At 47.3% G+C, this 20,586-nt stretch overlaps 2 protein-coding genes across 4 annotated transcripts; both read left to right on the top strand.

The window, feature by feature from the left end:
• Nucleotides 1–1,341: 1,341 nt before the first annotated feature.
• On the top strand, nt 1,342–4,863 carry LOC130888263 (GTPase IMAP family member 9-like). The gene is made up of 2 exons (XM_057791186.1): nt 1,342–1,407; nt 2,800–4,863. The coding sequence occupies exon 2, from the start codon at nt 2,840–2,842 to the stop codon at nt 3,716–3,718; it is 879 nt and encodes a 292-aa protein (XP_057647169.1). The 5' UTR covers nt 1,342–1,407; nt 2,800–2,839; the 3' UTR covers nt 3,719–4,863.
• LOC130888238 (GTPase IMAP family member 4-like) lies at nt 1,342–15,994 on the top strand. Of its 3 annotated transcripts, none has more exons than XM_057791176.1 (3): nt 1,342–1,407; nt 10,622–10,691; nt 14,311–15,994. In XM_057791176.1, exons 2-3 carry the CDS (start codon nt 10,634–10,636, stop codon nt 15,240–15,242), a joined length of 990 nt encoding a protein of 329 aa, XP_057647159.1. In that variant the 5' UTR covers nt 1,342–1,407; nt 10,622–10,633; the 3' UTR covers nt 15,243–15,994. The 3 variants fall into 3 exon arrangements, with proteins under 3 accessions (XP_057647159.1, XP_057647156.1, XP_057647162.1); XM_057791173.1 differs by lacking the exon at nt 1,342–1,407 and adding an exon at nt 7,630–7,721; XM_057791179.1 differs by lacking the exon at nt 1,342–1,407 and adding an exon at nt 10,341–10,433.
• The last annotated feature ends 4,592 nt before the right edge of the window (nt 15,995–20,586 follow it).

Genomic DNA, 20,586 nt, shown 5'->3' with positions numbered 1-20,586 from the left:
CCCACAAGTGAGGACTTGTCTCTTGGGCATGGTTTCTGCCTTTAGATCTCCTTAAGTCTTGGTCCCAGGCCTCAGCCTCCACCCTTTGCCTGATAAAAGCCATTGGACCTTGTTCTGCCTCACTCATGGGGAATAAGCCTGGCAAAAATCTGCTTCCCAGCCCTCTATATCCTGATATTTTATGGGACCGTTACAACATTCTGCCAGTGATCCCGAGAGATGGAAGGAGGAATCACCCTTTTACCCTCCTGCATCCTCCTGTCCCAATAAGCCTCTTAGACTAACTCTGCTGCTGTGACATGTTTGCTCAGTGGCAGAGCTCATAGAAAGGTAGTCACGTCACGCTGGGACCCTACCCACCTGCTCCACCCTCAACAGATTCGCTCTCTTCCACCTACAACAAATCTGTTTGTTCATCCACTGGTGGCTTCGCCTTCCATTCAAAATTGGCAACTGGGTCTCGGGTGGGGCTACCCGCCTCTGACCTTTCCCCTGGGTGTGAGGCTTCATTTCTCAAGCACAGCCCTCTCCTCGCCTTCTGGCTTTTCTCAAAGTCCTGGTGCCAGACACCCGTGTCTCTCTCAGGGTCAGAGCCCTCGGCCCCTGCTCTGTGTTTGATGAATCAATAAGCAGCCTGTGCTGTCTCGAAATCAATCCTCTCTCAAGTCTTGAGACCACAGCATCCCTGTCCCCACCTCACCTGCTACCCTTTCCAACTCCTCGTCTTTTTATGATGAGTAAGAGGGAGGGTTGTTAGTATTCAGCCCCATGGACTGGCCTGCCCTTGGGGTCCTGGCAGGATATGTCCTCAGCTGCGGCCAATAAGAGCACCTCCTGTGTGCATTCACTAAGTTCCCTTTCAAAAGGTGGGCCTTATCCACCTCCTATCTCCCTCCCTCCCTCCCTCCCTCCCTCCCTCCCTCCCTCCCTCCCTCCCTCCCTCTCTCCCATTACTCTTGCCCCCCAGGACCTGTCTCTGCCCCTTCTCTCTCCTCTTCCACTAAAATCTCTTATGTGAGCCCTTTTGCATGGTGTGACTCTCTTCTCGCTGTTTTTAAATAAATCACACCAGCCATCCTCAATACATAGTGAACTCAAGACTAGCCTGAGACTGTGTCTCAGAAAACAGAAAGCAATCCAAAACATTTTTTTAAAAAGATTTTGAAATTCTTGGCATTATAGCAGACATGCAGACAGAAGGCTTAACCTCGACAAAGCAGAAGCACCCGTAAGTTAGAGGACAATATTTCTGTTTCTTTAAAGGCAACAGTCTCTTCGCTGACTCCGCCCACAGAACTTCCTGCCTGGCAGGCTGGGAATGCAGCAGTTTTGTTTTAAAGTTAAGCGCGAGCGCAGGCTCAAATAGGCCCCAGAGAAACCTTGAACCCTCGTCAGTTCCTGAAGAAGGTGAGTCTGGTTGGACAGGGGAATGGAAGTGTGAGAGGCAGTTGGGATGGGGCATCTATTGGGGTGCAGGTTTTGTGTCTGCAGCTTCACAGGGAGGGCGCTGCTGGTGGGAGTGGTGGGGGCTCAGGGGTACAAGGAGCCGAATTAACAAGCTGCAGCCTTCATCAGCCCGTAGGTAGCTGTGGTGCAGGACACAGAGTGTAGCCCGACACTCTTCTCAGAAAGTTCTGACTCAAGGCAGGCTCTTCAGGGCCCGGAGACAGCTCAGATCATTTGTCTAAGTCACTTTTCTTACCTAAGAAAGTCTGATGACTCTTAGTTCCCCGGTCATCCTGGGCAGAGGAGAGTTAGAACCCAGGGTGCTGACTCCTCCCACTGGACAACAGAGACTCTGCCTGTGTGACCCTGGGGTGAGGTGGAGTGGGGCCATGAAGGCCACATTAGCTGCTCTGAAGGCACAGCGCAGGATGAACCTGCAGTTGCGGGTGGCCCAGGGCTTCCTGTCTGCTGTGTTCCTTCCTTATTGATTTCTATAGCATCTGTGTCACCGCCTTGAAATCTGAGGTCGTGACAGCCCCAGTGATTCTCTCATTATTCAGGGTTGTTTTAACTGTCCTGTTGTTGTTACTATTGTTTGTTTTGCTTTTGTTTTTGTGGGTGTTGTGTTTCTTCTTTATTAACATATGATAAGTGAACATATTTTTGATGTCTATGTGATATTTAAAGACACACATTAAGCTGTGTACTGGTCACATCGGGGGAGTGAGCCCTTCTGCCTTATTACTGTTTCTTTATGTTTGCCACCTTAGACTGCTTCTCCTAGTTCTTCATAAAATATATAGTAAGTTATTGGACATTATGGTCATTCTGGTGCATGCTCCTGGCTGGGCACAGCAGAGATTTCGGTGCACTCACTCGGACCTGGCATTGGGGACGGCGTGTCGGCTGGTAGCAGGAGTAGAAATGTCCTTTCTGTGTTATCAGAAACAGTTCAAATGGCATCCAGATTGTCAGGGTTTTAAAAGTGTGCTGGGGAGGGTGTTGCTACTGAGATGGCTCAGCACGTAAAGGCTCTTCCTGAACAAGCCTGGCAACCGCTGTTCAGTGCCCAGAACCCACGGAAAGGTGGAAAGAGAGAGCCAACCCCACAAAGTCTTCCCCTGACCTCTACAGGACCGCTGGGATTTCCCTGCAGAATCCCATGGGACATTCTTCTATCTATGGAGGAGCTGTTCGAGTTCTCTATTTCCTCCCTTGTAGCGTTTCATCTTCTGTCTCTATAGGGTGCATGAAGATAACAGAACATTGTGAAATTTTAGGGAAGGGAAGAAAAGAAAGCATTGGGGCCGTTCCCATTTATCTAATAGGCAACTTTGCTCTCTTTCCCTTAAGATCTGAGCATTCCCTGTCTTCAGAATCTGCTTGCCTCAACATGGCTGCCCACAGAAACACTGAGGTGAGGATCATTCTGGTAGGAAAAACTGGGAACGGAAAGAGTGCCACAGCAAACACCATCCTTGGGAGACGTCAATTCGAGTCTAAGATTTCTGCCCACGCCGTTACCAAGACCTGCCAGAAGGCATCCAGGGAATGGAAGGGGAAAAACCTTGTTGTAGTTGACACCCCTGGGCTCTTTGACACCAAGAAGACCATGGAAGCCACATGTACAGAAATCAGCCGCTGTGTTCTCTACTCCTGCCCTGGGCCTCACGCCATCATCCTGGTTCTGCAGCTGGGCCGCCACACGGAGGAAGAGCAGAAAACGGTCTCCCTGATCAAGAGTCTTTTTGGGGAGGCGGCCATGAGGTACATGATTGTCTTGTTTACTCGCAAAGATGACCTTGAGGACCAGAGCCTGGATGACTTTTTAGGCGAGCCAAATGACAAGCTAAATAATGTCATCGCGCAGTGTGGGAAACGCTGCCTGGCCTTTAATAACAAAGTGGCAGAGGTGGAGCGAGAAGATCAAGTGGAGCAGCTGGTAGGACTGATAGAGCAAATGGTGGACAGGAACGGGGGCTCTTACTTCTCTGAGAAGATATACGAGGACATAGACAGAAGGCTGAGACGATGTCTGAAGGAACTCGAGGAAACTTACGCTCAGGAACTCGATGCTGAAATCAAAAGAATAGAAAGGGAGTGTGCTCACGGATCAGAAGAAGAAAAGAAGAAACGAATGGATTCTGCAAAGAAAAATTATGATGAGAAAATGGAAAATCTGAAGGAAAAGGCTGAAGAGACTATACTTGGGTATATTTACAGGAAGATACATGAACTGCTTTCAAAAATTTGGGACAAGTTGAGTTCGTGATGTAAATGTCATTCTTTTACATTAATGACATTTGTTCTTTGACAGTTTCATACATATATGCATATAATGTGTTCGGATTGAATTCATGTCTTTTTGTTTTGGTATTTTTTTGCTTTGTGATCCACTGAGTTTAACTAGTTTCCTGTGGGTGACAGCAGGTTTAAAACAATCTGTCAGAGCCTGGTGGGCTGATCAGGAGGAACACAGTGGAAGACAATGACTCTTCCTCTTCCCGAATCCATCAGCAGTTACCAGCTCAGCAGGGTGGACAGGTTCTTATGAGCTCCTCCCCTACCCAGGTCCATATCTGCTGTGAGCTCCTGATGGCAGTGAGCGCGCACACACACAAGCTTGTGCATCCACACACGCACACATGCGCGCACACACACATGCTTGTGCATGCACACACCACACTCACACTATTAAGTCACTAGGAAAGCTGTCTGGCAGCTCTGCAGTGGGCCTCAGAGTCCGGCTACAGGTGGCAGAGCAGGCACAGATGGCTGCGGAATGAACCCTTAAGTGCTGGGATGTCCTAGGCTTCATTGAGATGTTCTCATCTTTTGAAAACCTTCTCACCATCTGAATTAGGGGGAGGGAGGAGACGACAGGTCCCACTGTTTCCGCCAACCCCAACTTCATCCTCTAGTAGCCTGGCTCTTTATAGCTGGCGCTTCTGAACTTGAGCTGCGTTTTTGTGCTTCAGTCTGTCGCTACCCACCTCTAGGCTTTCTGGACTTGTGCGGGATTCCATGCTCTGTCCAGTGAACTCTCACCTTCCCCTCTTCCAGGTATTTGTCAAGTATCTCATCGCTGCTAGCGCTTTTACTTTTATACCCTTGATAGCCCTGTGATCCCTTTAGTAGGCGTGTTAGATGTGAGGCTGCCCATGGTGTATAACAACACTGCCGTGGGCTAGATGCTAGACCACAGCGTTATAGTGTGATTGACTTTCCATAAGCCAACCTATCTTGACTTTGAAATCTCTGATGCGTTGTTAAATGGAAATAGAACAGAGCAGAACAAAATGCACAAAATACTTTCATATGGTTACACAGACCCACTCATGGCCATTCTGTATTCTCAAGGGTATTTTAAATAGCTATGGGTTCAACATAACTAATAATAAAAATTATTTTGATTTTTTTTTTGTTTTTATTAATGAATTCTGTACCTCTGGTTTCCCTCCAACTTCTTCCCACTCCCTCTTCTTCCCTACAAATTTTCCCCCTCAAATTTACGACACTTTGTTTTGCTTTATGTCTCACAGAATTGAACTCGGACTGTTCTTGTGACCATGAGTTGAGACAATACATTAGAGGCTGGAACATTCAGCAGTGGGTACAAAACTGGAGACTGTGCTCCCCCACCCTCACCAGTTCCAGAATTTGTTAGGGGAGTCATGGCATCAATGGGGTTTCCCAGCTGTGAACTTCATGTAGATTATTTTAAAAATTTTATATGGATGGGTGTTTGCCTGTATGTATGTGTGTAAACGGAACCTACAGAGACTGGAAGAGGGGACAGATCGCCTGGAAATGGAGTTACAGATGGTTCTAAGTCACCACATGAGTGCTGGGAATCCAGCCCTGGTCCTCAGGAAAAGCAGTAAGTGCTCTTAACTACTGGTCCAACTCTTTGGGACAATTTTGGTAATTTTATAATGAATTTGTTAGTGTTTTATTAGTAATTTAGGCTTTAAAAACTCCTATCACAACGATTCTAAAAGGCAGAGACACTGTGCACACAACACACCCGCTCAAGACTGAGCTGTGAGTGGCCATAGCTAGGTCCCTTCTTCGAGTGGAAGGCAGAGGAAAGCTCTGTTGTGATGGAGGAGGGTCATCTGTCTATGTGTTACTTTCATTGGTTAATAAAGAAACTGCCTTGGCCCTTTGATAGGACAGAAAATTAGGTAGGCGGACTAAACAGAACAGAATGCTGGGAAGAAGGGAAGTTAGGCAGATGCCATAGCTCCCCTCTCCGAGATGGATGCAGGTTAAGATCTTTCCTGGTAATCCACCACCTCGTGGTGCTACACAGATTATTAGAAATGGGTTAATCAAGATGTGAGAATTAGCCAATAAGAGGCTGAAACTAATGGGTCAAGCAGTGTTTAAAAGAATACAGTTTCCATGTAATTATTTGGGGTAAAGCTAGCCGTGCGGGAGCTGGGCAGGAACGCAGCCTGCTGCTCCTTCTACACGTGTTGTGGGCCAATGCCGGTCCAAAGTGACACTCAGGGAGATCATTGAGCACAATTTAGTGTGCTAAGATCTCCCTGCAGTGTTTCTCCCTCTCTCAACCTCTCCTCACAGCCTGTTTTGGGTACCATCTCATGTTACTGGCAGGATGCATGGTCCCTCCATCCTCACCTTTCTCCCCCGTGAAATGGCCACAACTCAAGTGATGAGTAAGATGACAGGTGAAGGTGATGGGACAGGAAATGTCTGCAGCTGATGCAGGCAGGAAGTGTTGCAAGGGCACAGACACATTTAACACCAACTGTCTTATTCTCAGAGGGTTCTGGGAAATGGGCTGACATCAGCTGTAGAGTTCACAGATTCTCGAGAACTGCAATGAAAAATCACCCTCTGGTCTCTTTGCCGCAAATCTTCTAATGAGGTGGACTGGAGATTTGTGTAAGTAGGAGAAGGGAGTCCACAGATTGGAGAAAAATGCCAGTTTCGTATGGGGACTATTCGACTCCCAGCATCCTGGTTACTGAAGGCTACACATTCACGGGCCCTTCAGTGCACAGTGCAGGACATGGAAAGGTGGGAGGAGGGTTTAGAAGGCCTGTGGTGAAGAAGGGACTTGGTCAGGACCTATCTCAGCACCACCTGCTTGCTTGGTGATTCTGTGCCAAGTTACCAGATTTCACAGATGAACCTGGGGAATCAGAGTCACGGAATAAATAGGTTTTCCTGGAGGTGGAAATTTGGATAATCTGACCCACTACTTCCCCTCCCCAACACTCCTGTTCTTTGTGTTAGGATCCAAAATCTAAGTTTTCCCTGCTGATCTCTGTCCGAGTAACTACCCAGGGCTGGCGGTCCCTTGGGTTATAAAACATGCAGCTGTCAAGTACATAGCAACAGTGTGGAGACACCAGGCTCTTCTGCTATACATGCGGGAGGGCAGGACAGAATTTGAAAGGAGACTAGTCCAAGTCGAAGAGGTTTGCATGGACCCTCAAGCACCCACCCAACAAGGGCTGTCCTGAATAAGAAGGGATAAAAGCAAAGTCACCCAAGAATCAGCCACAAAGTAGGCAGAATAGTAGAGAAAGGGAGAGAAAGAACAGATCAGACAGAGAGGCTGGTAGCAGGATGATCAGTTTTATCATTAGAGAACTTTGTAAATTCACATAATGTGTTTTGATCAATTCCACCCTCGTACCCCCTCGAATTCCTTTCCTAGCCTTCTCCTTTCCCTCCTAGCGTCATGTCCCCTTTCCCTGCAGTGAAATGGCTTTGTCATACCGAGCAAGTACTGTTTCCTGCAGATGCCCGCTTCCATTCCCTTTTCTGAAGTGCTCCCTGGGCCTGGAGGGGAGGAGGTATGATAGAGAGGAGGTATGATAGGGAGGTCCCGCTGAAATCCAATCACACAGTGAATTATCTGAAGCATAAAATATCTAAACACCCCAATTAAAGGTAGATTCTACTCTTTGCTAGTGGCAAGGAGCCCCCCACTCCCGCTAATTTTTAAATAAGTAAGCACACAGGAGAGTCACTGTCACTGTCAGCCAAGTCACTGAAATACTCTATTTCCCATTTGATTTCTCCTATTTCGAGTGTCCAGTAGCTACCAGCGGCCCTGGGTGCCTTGTTAGACGGCACAGAACGCCGGACTGTAGAGCTCCTCAGTGCCGCTGGGAAGATGGGTGGGTCCCTGTGTGCTCCTGTCTCCACACTTCCTCCCCCACGCTTCCTCTGCGGCTCTCTCTCCTGGGTTCAGCACCGCTGTAAAATCAGAGAAGGCCACAGGACCTTTCCAGGTAAGAATCAGGGTGCAGGGCGGGAGTGTTGAACTTGGTGAGGAGGGGGCTGCTCTGTTGGCCGTGTCTAGTAAAACACCCGGCAGACCTGCTCTTGGAAATTGTACTTATTGGTCCGTGTTTCCTGCCTGCTAATTTTAGGCTATAATTCCTTCTGAAGGCTGAGTCCTACAAATTCATGTATGCTTCAGGGTCCATTGCTGCAAGGGTACTTTCTTTATGGAGAAAGTGTTCCTTCACTGGTCAAAAAAATTTTTTTAACTTGGCTCTTCCAGGAAGAGAATGAATGAATTAGCTTGATGGGAGCAGGAGAAGAAAAGGTAGGGGTGGGGGATCCCTAACAGGCACAGCTTGGCGAGTGTCCTCCTCCAAGCTGGCACACAGGTCAGGGTCCTCACTGGCTGTTATCTTTTTCCTTCAAGTTGCTTCCTTGGGGAACCATTCTTTCCCGGGTTCACGGAAGACTTGAGCTCCCTCCAAGGAGGTCTAAGTTGTACTCATTGGGGCCACAGTTCTGAAACCAGTAGAGGATGTTTGCTCATAGCCCGATGGAGGAGAACTTAGTCAATGAAATCAGCACCTACCGAAGCACAGGTCCTGGTTTTACATATGAGCTGGGTCTAGGATTCCCCCCTCCCCTCCCCCAGCCTCTGTCTCTTCTTGTTAATCACCAGTACCAGCTCCATTAAGAGCTGAGTGGTTTCCCTTTCTAGTTTATGAGATGCTGTCTTCTATCCACTTAGCCTTCAGACATAAAGAAATGAGTCTCTTTCAAAAAAATAAAAAACAAAAAACATCTGGCCTTCTGTTTCACATCGGTAATTGATGGGTCTCTGTGTGGAGACTCTCTCCTTAACAAAGAACATTCCAGTCTGTCCTGGACACAGTCAGCTCCAGAGTTCTCAACAATGTTCATGGGTAGTAGGTAGAAGAAGCATGCAAAACAGCTGGGTGTTTCTGCAGGTCTGTGTATTGGTTAACGAGGAAGGGACTGCTGCATGCACAGGCCACCACCCGACAGAGGAAGGTAAAGAACCAAGACCGCCCTTTGTCCAGTGTTGTGCCTGTACCCAGGAAGTTTCCCGTCATATCGCCTGAGAGGAGACAGCAAATGGTAGAGAACAATCTCATGCTCCCACCATGTCCCTGACGGAGAAACGCTGCTGAGCAGTGAGCACAGGCGACCTCGGGAGCTGGCAGCTTGGGCTGGTGCTGCTGCAGGAGAGGGGTTAGACAGGGCCCCTCAGGAAGTGGTGGGCTAGAGCAGTGCCCCAGGAAGGGGGGGTTCCCACAAAGCCCAGGAGATGAGAGGACCCTGATGCACAGGGAGGTCAGTGTCTTCAGAGAGGGATGATCACACCGGGACGTCTGGGTCATTTCGATAGCCCAAACCACCTTCTAAAGATGAACAAAAGTCACTAGGGAATTCAAGCAAGAAAAGTAAAATTCAAATTTATTTTTTCCTCAAAATATTTTTACTTTATAAGTGTTTTGATTTCATGTATATGTACGTGTACATGTATGCATATATGTACCGTGTGCAGGTCTGGTTCTCCAGGAGCCAGGAGGAGGCATCAGATCATCTGAAACTGGACTTAGAGACAGTTTTGAGTGCCGTGTGGTTCTGGAAACTGAACCCTGGCTCTTTGTAAAAGCAGCAAGTGCTCTTAGCCCCTCATTCACCTTCTTCCTCAGCTCCATGCACTGCTAGAATAGAGTGCTCAAAGTATTGACAAAGTGAAAAGTAAAACACAAAGTTAAAACGATCTTTTTGTTTGTTTGTTTTTTGAGACAGGGTTTCTCTGTGTAGCCCTGGCTGTCCTGAAACTTGTTCTATAGACCAGGCTGGCTTTGAACTCATAGAGATCTTCCTGCCTCTGCCTCTTGAGTGCTGGGACTAAAGGTGTGCACCACCACTGCCTGGCAGAACACCGAATCTTAACAGTAGACAATAAAGTAAGTGATACTGTCTCTTTTTTATATATAAAAAAAATCTGCATACAGTCATAAAAAAGAGGTCCAGTTACACAAAAGCATTGAAGTGATTATTTCTGGGGTATTAGAACTTGGAGTGGTTTAGCTTCTTTTCTGCTTATTTCCTGTTTTCACATGATATGAAAGATGTGTCCATCCAGACAGGACAACATAGTTATGAGGGGAGACTGGGGTCTAGACAATGTATCTCTTTGATGCTGAGTGACTGTGGTCCTAATAAAGCCGTTGACACTGTGTTGCGACTGTTCTGCTGTGGGAAATGCGTGGCCTGAAGACACGACTGCCAGGCTTCAGGAGTGCAGCAGGAGTCTTCTTGCTAGGGCATCTGACCACCGCCTGTTACCCTGAAGACAAGTGGCAGTAGATTTGATCTGCGTGAAGGTAGAGACAAAGAGACAAATGAGATTTATGAAAGGAGCGTCAATAGGATTTGGGATGGGCTGATGCATGGCAGGAAGCAGAGGCTGTAATGGAGCCCATAATCCAGCAAGAGCCATTGGATGTATGGTGACGTCATTCACCAAGGAGCCATCCCGGAGATGGGGAGTAGTCAGGGCTTCTATCCTGGCCAGCCTTTATAAGAGACGTCCTTGAAAGAGCAAAAGCCACAGTGAGAAGCAGAGGCAGAAGTTTGGAACCCTGAAGGAACACCTGTAAAAGGCGCTACAGCACTCAACCGCTTGAGAGAGGTCCCGGGGCCAGGACAAGCGCAAGGAGGTGCTGCAAGTATTTAAGTTTGTGTAAGAAAAAGAATAGCCTGAAAATGGAGTGTTGAGGTGAGGTCTGGGGTATGGAGCAGGAGAAATGAAGGTCTGGAGTTTATGGCCCAAAGTTCAGTGCTGGCTTCAGGAGGTTGGGTTCCAAGTGTTCTTCAGAAAATGCCATGGCTGTTTCTTTATCTGCAGAGTCACGAGACAATGGCAGCCCAGTACGACGGTGTGGGGTCCACAACTGGAAAGCCCAGGGCCGGCTGTGGTGAGAGGAGCTGGAGGGCTGTGGGGATGTGGGGGTGTGGGGGTGCTGGGGTGCTGCGGGAGTGTGGGGATGTGGGGGTGCTGGGGTGCGGGTGTGGGAATGCGGGGGCTCTGGGAGTGCGGGGGCATGGGGGTGCGGGGACGTGGGGGTACGGGAGCGTGGAGAAGGGGGGAGGCAGGCATGGAGATAGGCAGTCCCCCCTGCCCTGATGGTCAGTCCCCACTTGAGCAGGATAAAGCCCTGTCAGCCGCTGCCCTCGTATTTCTCGGCTCTCCCACTTCTTTGGACTCTCCTCGCGCTCTTGCTCTGTTCGTAGGATGACATCCATCTTGTTAAGCAGGAGAAGTCACAGGGCCTGTCACTTGTCCTCACTTTGGCATAGCCCTCCCTTTCTTCTTTCTTTTCCGTCTTTTGCTTGTTTGGACACAGACTCTCACACTGTGGGCCAGGCCAGCTGGGAGCGTGTGGCAGCCATCCTGCTCCTGTCTCCCTAGTGCCCAGTGACAGGTGTGAGTGGACCACCTCGCCTGACTTCAGCACAGCCTCTTACTTCCTCCTTCCTGCAATGTGAACGTGGCAGAGAGGCTGCCTGTGGCCTCTTTGGTTGTGGCTTCTCTGGTGATATCTCTGTCCTTTCCTAAAGGAGGATCGGGAGAGAACAACGTGGGGGCAATTGATCCCCCATCTGGATCCCTGCTCCAGGTTCCTCATTTTCCAACTAATAAATAAATCAGTGTTTCACTGGGCACGCCCAGCTCCTCGCCCACCATATTCATTATGTCAGTTGAGATTCTGCTGTTTTATCAGACTACCTTACAGGGTAGTACCTTCAAATATCACCCATTTCTCTGGCTCCAGATGCTAGGAGTCAGTCAGGCATTCCTGGGGTCTGAATCACACCTGTTAAAGTTGGGTACTCACTCATGCACCTGTGGCAAGCTAGTGAGTCCTGATAAGCTCACAATGCACCTTGGCACACTGGTGGTTCCCGTCAGGGTGTTGGCAGACTCACAGGTGTGTGCACTTCAGGGCTGAAACTTTCCCCACTGCTGCTGCTTTTCAAGAAACATTTATGTGACTTCAGGTACATAAGTACATAAAATAGGTTACAAATCAAAGATAAAAAATTTGAAGTAAATTACATACAGACATACATACGTATAATTTGCCACCTCTTAAAGATTAAAACATATTTTCCTGTCCATGTAGTAAGGGGTTTCAGTTAGATAGGATGAATACATTCTGGAAACCTGTTACATAGCATAGTGAACATACTTCATACTGTGTTTTATACTTGATAAGAAAGTCAATTTTAACTGTTCTCACCACAAAACATAGTTCTGTGAGCAATGGAGATGTTCAGTATTGTATCCCTTTAAAGCATTCATCGTACACTATGACTATGTACAAGTTGGGTTTAACAAATCCTTGGCAACACTGAAGAAGTGTGTGGCATGCTCAAAGGAGGTAAATAAGAAATCTAAAGTTAATGAATGTATTGTTGTTTTTCTTCAACTTCAAATAAAAGCATAGTTGCACACCAGTGAGGAGGTTTGCGTGTTTTGCTTATGTGAGTGTGGCTGAATATTTGCTACTGCAGGATAGAACATCTCGGACATTTTCCAGGGTTAACTGGTATTTTAGTTTTTCAATAATCAGCTGTAAGAATGCCACTCACTAAGTACACAATACAAAGTGGCAATAGTCTCAAATCTGAGCCAAAATGCTTTGGGCAGCGGTTATTGGTGCTGCATGGTATGAGTGAGGCCAAGTATTGGTGGTGTTTGGTCAGAACCAAGGTTGCCATTTCACCATAAAACACAGGGAAGGCGGTGAGAGACATTACAGGTTCACTAAACCTGTGATCTTGAAATGAGTTTTAGTTGCTGTGTATTCAGAATCCTTTACTGTTGTTAGCTTTCCTCCTGCTTCTCATATTCAGTTTTGTGGCCCCACAGGGGAGTCATGACCTGTAGTTCAAAAGCTTTGGGTGGTGAACTAGCTCTTGGGCAGGTCAGGATGGTGGGGTCTCATTTGGCTGCTGCTGTCCAGCAAGCTAGTCCAGGTGTCTTCACATGGCGACTGCAGAGGAGTCAAAGGAGCAGGCAGCCTGTGGTGCTTAAAGGCTTTTGGAACTTTTGATGCCAGTCCTCCAGAGTCAGAGCGTGCCATCGTGTCCTCCAGAGCCAGTCCCACTGGCTACATTTTACTGGGAAGAGTTGAACATCTCTGTCCCAGAGAGGAGGGATTCAGGGATGGAAGGATTGGGGGCATGCATGGCTAACCATGGCTAATCCCCACATGGACCAACAGTGGCCAGTCAGGGCACAGGATCTATGACTGGGACCTTTTCCCATTCTTCCTTCCTATGGCCAAGGAACCAAAGCCTACAAGAACTTTTCAAATGGGGTCTCCGCTGTGCAGCTAAATGAATACTAGCGGGAGCCGCCCTCACGTCTTCTCCTAGGTCGTCTCAGGCAGCGTTCTCAGCCGTATTATTTCTTCATCATGGGATTCTGGTTTCCAAAATGGGGAACTATCTTTATTCCCCTGTGTTTTATTTTATTTTTATTTGTATTCATCTATTTATTTTACATCCCAGTTGCAACCTTCCCCATCCTCATCTCCCAGCTCCTCACCCCCTTCCTGTCCCTCCCCACTGCCCACCCCCAATCTTCTCCTCTTCCATCTCCATCCAGGAAAGGGGGGGGGTCTCCCATGAGCATCAACAAAACATGGCATATCAAGTTGCAGTAAGACTAAGCACCTTCCCATGTATTAAGGCTGGGCAAAACGACCCAGTATGAGGAGTAGGATCCCAAAAGCCTGTAAAAGAGTCAGAGACAACCCCTGTTCCTACTGTTAGAGGAGTCCCACAAGAGAACCAAGTTACACAGCTGTAATATATATATATATATATATGCGCAGAGGGCCTGGGTCAGTATGAGGAGCTATCTTTTTTTTTTTTTTTTTTTGGTTTTTCGAGACAGGGTTTCTCTGTAGCTTTGGAGCCTGTCCTGGAACTAGCTCTTGTAGACCAGGCTGGCCTCGAACTCACAGAGATCCGCCTGCCTCTGCCTCCCGAGTGCTGGGATTAAAGGTGTGCGCCACCACCGCCCGGCCGAGGAGCTATCTTAAAACTTGTGCATCACCCCTACTTGGCTCTCAGCTGTAAGGAGAACAATTCATTTTTAAATATAAATCAGAAAAGAAGACATTCTTCCCGGCAAATGCCCCAAACTCATCCTTTGTGTTCTGTGCTGAATTCCGTTAGTGAGGGTCGTTGTTAGGAGCAGCTCACAGTTCTCTTCTGCAACTTTTATTTCCTCCTCTTGGGGCTTAGAAGCCACAAAGGGTCAGAATGAAGAGCTCAAAAGAATACTAAAAAGAAGCAGTGAAGAAAAGAGATCAAGGGAGGTACCCGTACCTCTTTGTCAAGTCCTTCAAGATGGCCTTTTAGACCCAGGGGTTGTTTGTAGACCCTGGGAAGGCAGAGATGGCAGTCAGGGGGAAAGCCTGCAAGCAGAGAAGCAAGAGAGCAGGCTCTGGATGGTGGGACTGAGCATTTAACTGTTGGGGACTGCGTCTAACTCTTGGTTTTATTTCCTTGATGTTCTAGAGCTTGGAGACCAAGACCAGGAAAATTCCCAACTGAGAATTGTCTTACTGGGAAAAACGGGAGCAGGAAAGAGTGCAACAGGGAACAGCATCCTCGGGGAAAAGGTGTTTCATTCTGGCATTTGTGCAAAATCCATTACCAAGGTCTGTGAGAAGAGGGTGAGCACCTGGGGTGGGAGAGAGCTTGTTGTCGTGGATACGCCTGGTGTTTTTGACACTGAGGTACCAAATGTTGACACGCAAAAAGAGATCGCTCGCTGTGTTGCCCTGACCTCCCCAGGGCCTCATGCTCTACTCCTGGTGGTCCCATTGGGACGTTACACCGTGGAAGATCATAAGGCTACACAGAAGATTCTAAGCATGTTTGGAAAGAAGGCTAGAAGATTCATGATTCTCTTGCTCACCAGGAAGGATGACTTGGAAGACACCGATATCCATGAGTACTTAAAGTCAGCTCCTGAAGTCATTCAAGAGCTGATCCGTAAGTTCGAGGGTCGCTACTGTTTGTTCAACAACAGAGCATCAGGAGCTGAACAGGAGGACCAGAGGACACAGCTGTTGACCTTGGTCCAGCGCATGGTGATGGAAAATGGAGGAAGATGCTTTACCAACAAGATGTACAGAAGTGCCGAGAAAGAGATTCAGAAACAAACCCGGGAGAAGCAAGAGCATTACAGACAGGAGTTGGAGAGAGAGCTAGCGCAGATAAGAGATGAGTATGAAGAGCAGATTAGAGACCTGAAAGATCAGCTGGCGAGGGAGAGGAGAAAGGCACAGATGGAGAGGGAGTTCACCAGAACAGAGGCTTACTACACAGAGAGACAGCAAAATGCTAGGAGGGAAGTGGAGAACCAAAACGCGATACTTGAAATAATCTTAAAAATATGGGAGGTTGCTCGCTTCATCGTCAGTCAGTTTATGCAAGACGACTAAGACCTGGTCCGTAAGACTAGACCTCATCTGCTTTCTGTGTTTGTTCCTGATAACCCCACCCACCCTTCACTGTCCAAATGCTCTGCTTTCCGTCCTCCAGAACTAAGAGTAAAAGGCACCTTTGGCAGTTGGCAGATGTTCAATTGACTTAGCAAAGAAACCAACCAATCTCTAGTACAACTCAAATCAGATGTATTAATGCTCGCCACCCTTGAGTTCTTCCAAAGAGAAAGTCACCCAGGAGCCCCCAGGAGATGACTGTAAGGTGCTCCCATTCGTCCTCCTCTGGATTCTCAACAATAATCTTCACCTGCAGCTTCTGTACACTGCTCAGGTTTTTGACAAGAGTCTTCTATGTTCTACTAGAAGTTCAATTCTTTGCATGAGGGAATCTTTAGGCGGAAACAGATGAGCGTACAGTTCTCAGTGAGTGTCAGTTTGTTTTGTTACAAACTCAAGTTGTTCCCTATCCACCCTTTGATGGCAAAGCAAATCTTGTAAGTCAACTAATTCAGGATGAGCACAAATGAGCAATTTAGTAGACGACACTGCAGTGTTCGGTATGTCAGGTGTGCTTCTAGAAGCTCTCTGTTAACCTTCTAACCAGTTTGGTGAAGTCAGTTCTCTCCTTGAGAATTGATCTGATTGCTCCAACCCCACTCTGTACCCCAATACATCCACTTTGTATTGCTTCTGCCCAGCCCAGCTAATTTGCTTATTGTTTTTATAATAAACTTTTCTATTGCCTCATCCTTGTTCAGAATTGGAGTCTGTTTTGTCCTGGAGAACAGTGCTGCTATAATAGCAGTGACGAATTTTGTTTTATTAGTAAAAATTTTAGGTACTTTTTAAACCAGACTTACTCTATCTCTACGGCACCTCCTTGTTTCCTGTTTTGTTTTCTTATGCATGTGGGTGCATGCACATATATGTGTGTGAGTGTGTATGTGTGCATGCATGTTTGTGCAGGTGCATGTGCGTATATGTGTGTGAGTGTGTATGTGTGCATGCATGCTTATGCATGTGCAGGTGCATATATGTGTGTGAGTGTGTATGTGTACGTGCATGTTTGTGCATGTGCAGGTGCATGTGCGTATATGTGTGTGTTTGTGTGTGCATGCATGTTTGTGCATGTGTAGGTGCATGTGCGTATAAGTGTGTGAGTGTATATGTGTGCATGCATGTCTGTGCATGTGCAGGTGCATATATGTGTGTGAGTGTGTATGTGTACGTGCATGTTTGTGCATGTGCAGGTACATGTGCATACGTGGAGGGTAGAGGGTGATCTCAGGCCTCACCCTCGGCGATGCCATCCACCTCCTTTGAGACAGTGCTTCCCACTGGCCCGGAGCTCTCTGGCTAGGCTGTCCTGGCTGTCCTGTGAGACAGTGCTTCCCACTGGCCCGGAGCTCTCTGGCTAGGCTGTGCTGGCTGTCCTGTGAGACAATGCTTCCCACTGGCCCGGAGCTCTCTGGCTAGGCTGTGCTGGCTGTCCTGTGAGACAGTGCTTCCCACTGGCCCGGAGCTCTCTGGCTAGGCTGTCCTGGCTGTCCTGTGAGACAGTGCTTCCCACTGGCCCGGAGCTCTCTGGCTAGGCTGTCCTGGCTGTCCTGTGCCCCCTGAGGATTCTGTCACTGCCACCTCCCTAGCAAGTGCAGGCCACCATGCGCAACTTTTCACACAAGTTCTGGGAGTCAAACTCAGGCTCCCAAGCTTGTGAGACAAGTGCTGTCCTGGCTGAGTCACTCTCCTAGTCCCGTCCTCTTTTTGGTTCTGAAATCTTTGAGCCACATTCTCAATTCCTCACTGGTCAAACACCACAACCCTTTTGGACCTTTATTATGTTATGTGCCTTAGATTTCTGAAGACTGTGAGCTTTTCCTGGTACATAAGTGTCCCTCTAATATAGAGGTAGCAAGAATTATTTCCATAGCCAGGCAGTGGTGGCACACACCTTTAATCCCAACACTCGGAAGGCAGAGGCAGGCAGATCTCTGTGATTTTGAAGCCAGTCTGGTGTGCAAGAGCTAGTTCCAGGACAGGCACCAAAGCTACAGAAAAACCCAGTCTCAAAAAACAAACAAACGAACAAAAAAAAGAATTATTTCCTTATTCCCCTTCCTACATTTCTTCAGAGTTACCCTCACTTATTAGTTTCTAGGAGTCCTCAGTGTTCATCCCAACATTTCCCAGTGCTCACCTGTGACAGCTCACAGCTCACTTTGTTCTTCCTGAGAAGTTTTTGTGCCCCAATAAACCTCTCTGCCAATGCAGTAATTCAAATCAGACCAAATCAAACCGAATTAGAAAAAGCCCAACTTTAATGAATACCAATGCTCCCAGGTGGCCTTCCAGCTCCCCAGAAATGAGATGGGGAAGAAGGACTGGAAAACCATCTGTTTGTTCTTTGGGTTGCTGTGTAAATACCCTGTGGGAGTGGTCTTGAGCATCTCTGAGGAGGGGTCATCGTTTGGCGGGCTTTCTTGAGGGTGGAGTCTGGACTGTGGCAACTCCCAGGGGAGGGGGCTTGGGATGGAACTTCCACCCCACATTCCAGCCTCTTTGGATAAATGGATGCAGGGGCTGGGGCAAAGCCTTAACCCAAACACTTACACATCTCAAAATTGGTTTCTCTGAGCAGTTTCCAGCAGCAGGTGACCATTTCAGAAGGTCAGTAGTCAAAATGCAGAGAACAACTCACTGTGGTGTGCCCAGCGCTGACTGATAAACCCACAGCACAACTCCTGCGTCCAGGGTTCAGGGAGCATCATGGAAGAGGGGTGGAAAGGGTGTAGAGGACCACAGTTCGCTGTGATAAACAACACAGCCAAAAGCAACTCGGGGAGGAAAGGGTTCATTTCATCTTAAAGTGTATAATCCATCATGAAGGGAGCCAGGACAGGGACTTGGGACTGAAGACTGGAGACAGGACCTGATGCAGAGGCCATGGAGGATTGCTGCTTACTTTCTTGCTGTCCGTGGTTTGCTTAGCTTAACTTTTTAAATATAACCCGGGACCACTTGTCCAAGAATGGCTGTGGCAGGCTTTCTTTTGGGCCACCAAGCCACTCCTAAATCATGGCACGAAGACTTACTATTTGTTAAGCATGCGCAGCCTTATCTTGCGCTTGTCCCACCAGCTCTTGTAACTTAATTTAACCTGCTTCTCTGTGTCTGGCTGGCCGGCCCTGAGTGTGTCACTCTCGTTCTTCCTTGTTCTCTTCTCCTCTTCTCTCTCAAGCCTAGATTCTTCCTCCTGTTTATTCTCTCTGCCCGTAAGGCCGATGTGTCCCTCTGTTGCCTGCTATTGGCTCTTCATCTTTTTATTAGACCAATCAGGTGCTGTAGGCAGGCAAGGTAAGACAAATGCCACATATCTTTACATGCTCAAAAAAGTAGCATAAATAAATGTAACACATCTTCTTTTGTCTAGTTAAAGTAATATCCACATCATAAACAAATGTATAATACCTTTACATAGTTAAAGTAATATTCCACAACAGACGGCAACTCCCACAGTGGGCTGAACCCTCCTATATCAGCCATTAATCAAGAAAATGCCCCATAGACTGAGCTACAGGCCAGTCTGATGGAGAATTTTTTCCAGCTGAGGTTCCCTCTTCTAGATGACTCTAGCATGTGTAAATTGACAAAGAAATGAAGCATATGCTCCTTAATTCATTCATCATGCCAAGTGTGTTAGTTAATATCACCATCACCATGAGTGGTGATATTAGTGGTGATGTAAGGCTTATCTGTCTCCTTTGGGGGATGCCTCCAGAGCTCCCAGCTAAGCAAGAGTCTGGACTGCAGTAATACCGACTACTCTGGTATTTACCCTGTTAGCACAGGGCTGATCTGCATTTTAGAATGCTCATTTTCTTTTAACCGAAAGAGTACAAGGCTACAGAGTTTGTCTCTCTGCATTTCTTTTTCCATGTATTGGTCATGTGAGGTAATATGTGAAGTAATATGTAAAATAATGTTCTCCTGACATTTTCTACACATGCCTTGATCACATTCACACCTGCACGCTGCCTTCTCTTCTCTTTGCCCACCCTCTGCTCCCCTTCCTTTCCCCAAACATACCCGCTTCTGCTTCATTTTTCTTAAAACATTTTAGCTTCAATATTTGGGGAAAAATTTGCAATATTTGCTTTTCTGAATCTGCTTTCTTTCCCTACAATCCCATCCATATTTATGCAAGTGACACAATTTCCTTCTTCTTTTATATAATTCAGTCAAATCTATTTTATTACATATTGTGTAGTTTGAATGAGAAATGTCCCTCCCTCATAAGTTCAGGTATTTGAACACTTGGTTCCTAGTTGGCGGTGCTGTTTGGAGAAATTATGGGAGGTGCATCCTTACTGAAGGAAGGACATCACCGGGGACAGATTTAAGTGTTGTGGAATAATCTTTTTTGCACACTGTGAAGATGTGTCTTTGCCATGGTGTCTTCTGATTGATTTAATAAAAAGCTGAATGGTCAATAGCTAGGCAGGAAGAGGTTAGGTGGAACTTCCATGGGAGAGAAAAGAAAAGGAGATGAATTTAGGTGCTGGAGAACACAGAGAGGAAACAGGAGGTGCAAGATGGAAGGGAGATAAAAAGCCACAAGGCAAAACAAAGATAAATATAAAATGGGTTAATTTAAGTTATAAGAGTTAGTGGGAAAAACCCAAGGTATAGGCTGAACTTTCATAATTAATCATAAGTCTCCGCATCACGTTTTGTGAGCTGGCGGCCCAAAGAAAAATCTGACTCCATTTGCGAGTTTCTAGTCTTACCCACCATGCACTCTGGGCTTCACGCTTACGGCTGGAGTGGCCTCTTAGCTTCCTGCTCTGGCTGGCTGCGACCATGCTCCCCTCACCATTCTGGACATTCCAGCTAGAATTAGAAACCAAAATTAACTCTTTCTTCCATAAGTTACTTTGGCCATTGTATTTTATTACAGCAACAAAGTAAACAATGCACTTATCTTCTTTGTAAAAAATAATCTTTGTTTTAGGACATGTCACAGGACTCTAGCAATGCCTCTGACCTCTTGGAATACAGCCCAGACAGTTGGAACTCAACCAAACACCTTCTAGCCCCAGCCCGCCATAGGACTGGAGAAGAAGCTCTGCCCCTCAGGGTGGTCGGACACTGTAAAGAACTGTTTGTGATGAGGGCGCCCAGCGTCATGGCGAACTGAGCTGGACAGTGAGACCCATGTGCAGGTCTGGGCTTTGCTCTGGGCTCCAAGGAGAAAACACAGGCACACCCAGCACTTTGTAGCCCTAGTCAGAGGGGCACCATTAGAGTGAGCGAGATATGGTGTGGGGAGGGAGAGAGAGAG

The sequence above is a fragment of the Chionomys nivalis genome, chromosome 1, assembly GCF_950005125.1.
Source record: "Chionomys nivalis chromosome 1, mChiNiv1.1, whole genome shotgun sequence".
Taxonomy (NCBI): Eukaryota; Metazoa; Chordata; class Mammalia; order Rodentia; family Cricetidae; genus Chionomys; species Chionomys nivalis.
Note: the sequence above shows the minus strand (reverse complement) of the source record. Positions and strands in the feature narration are given on the sequence as shown.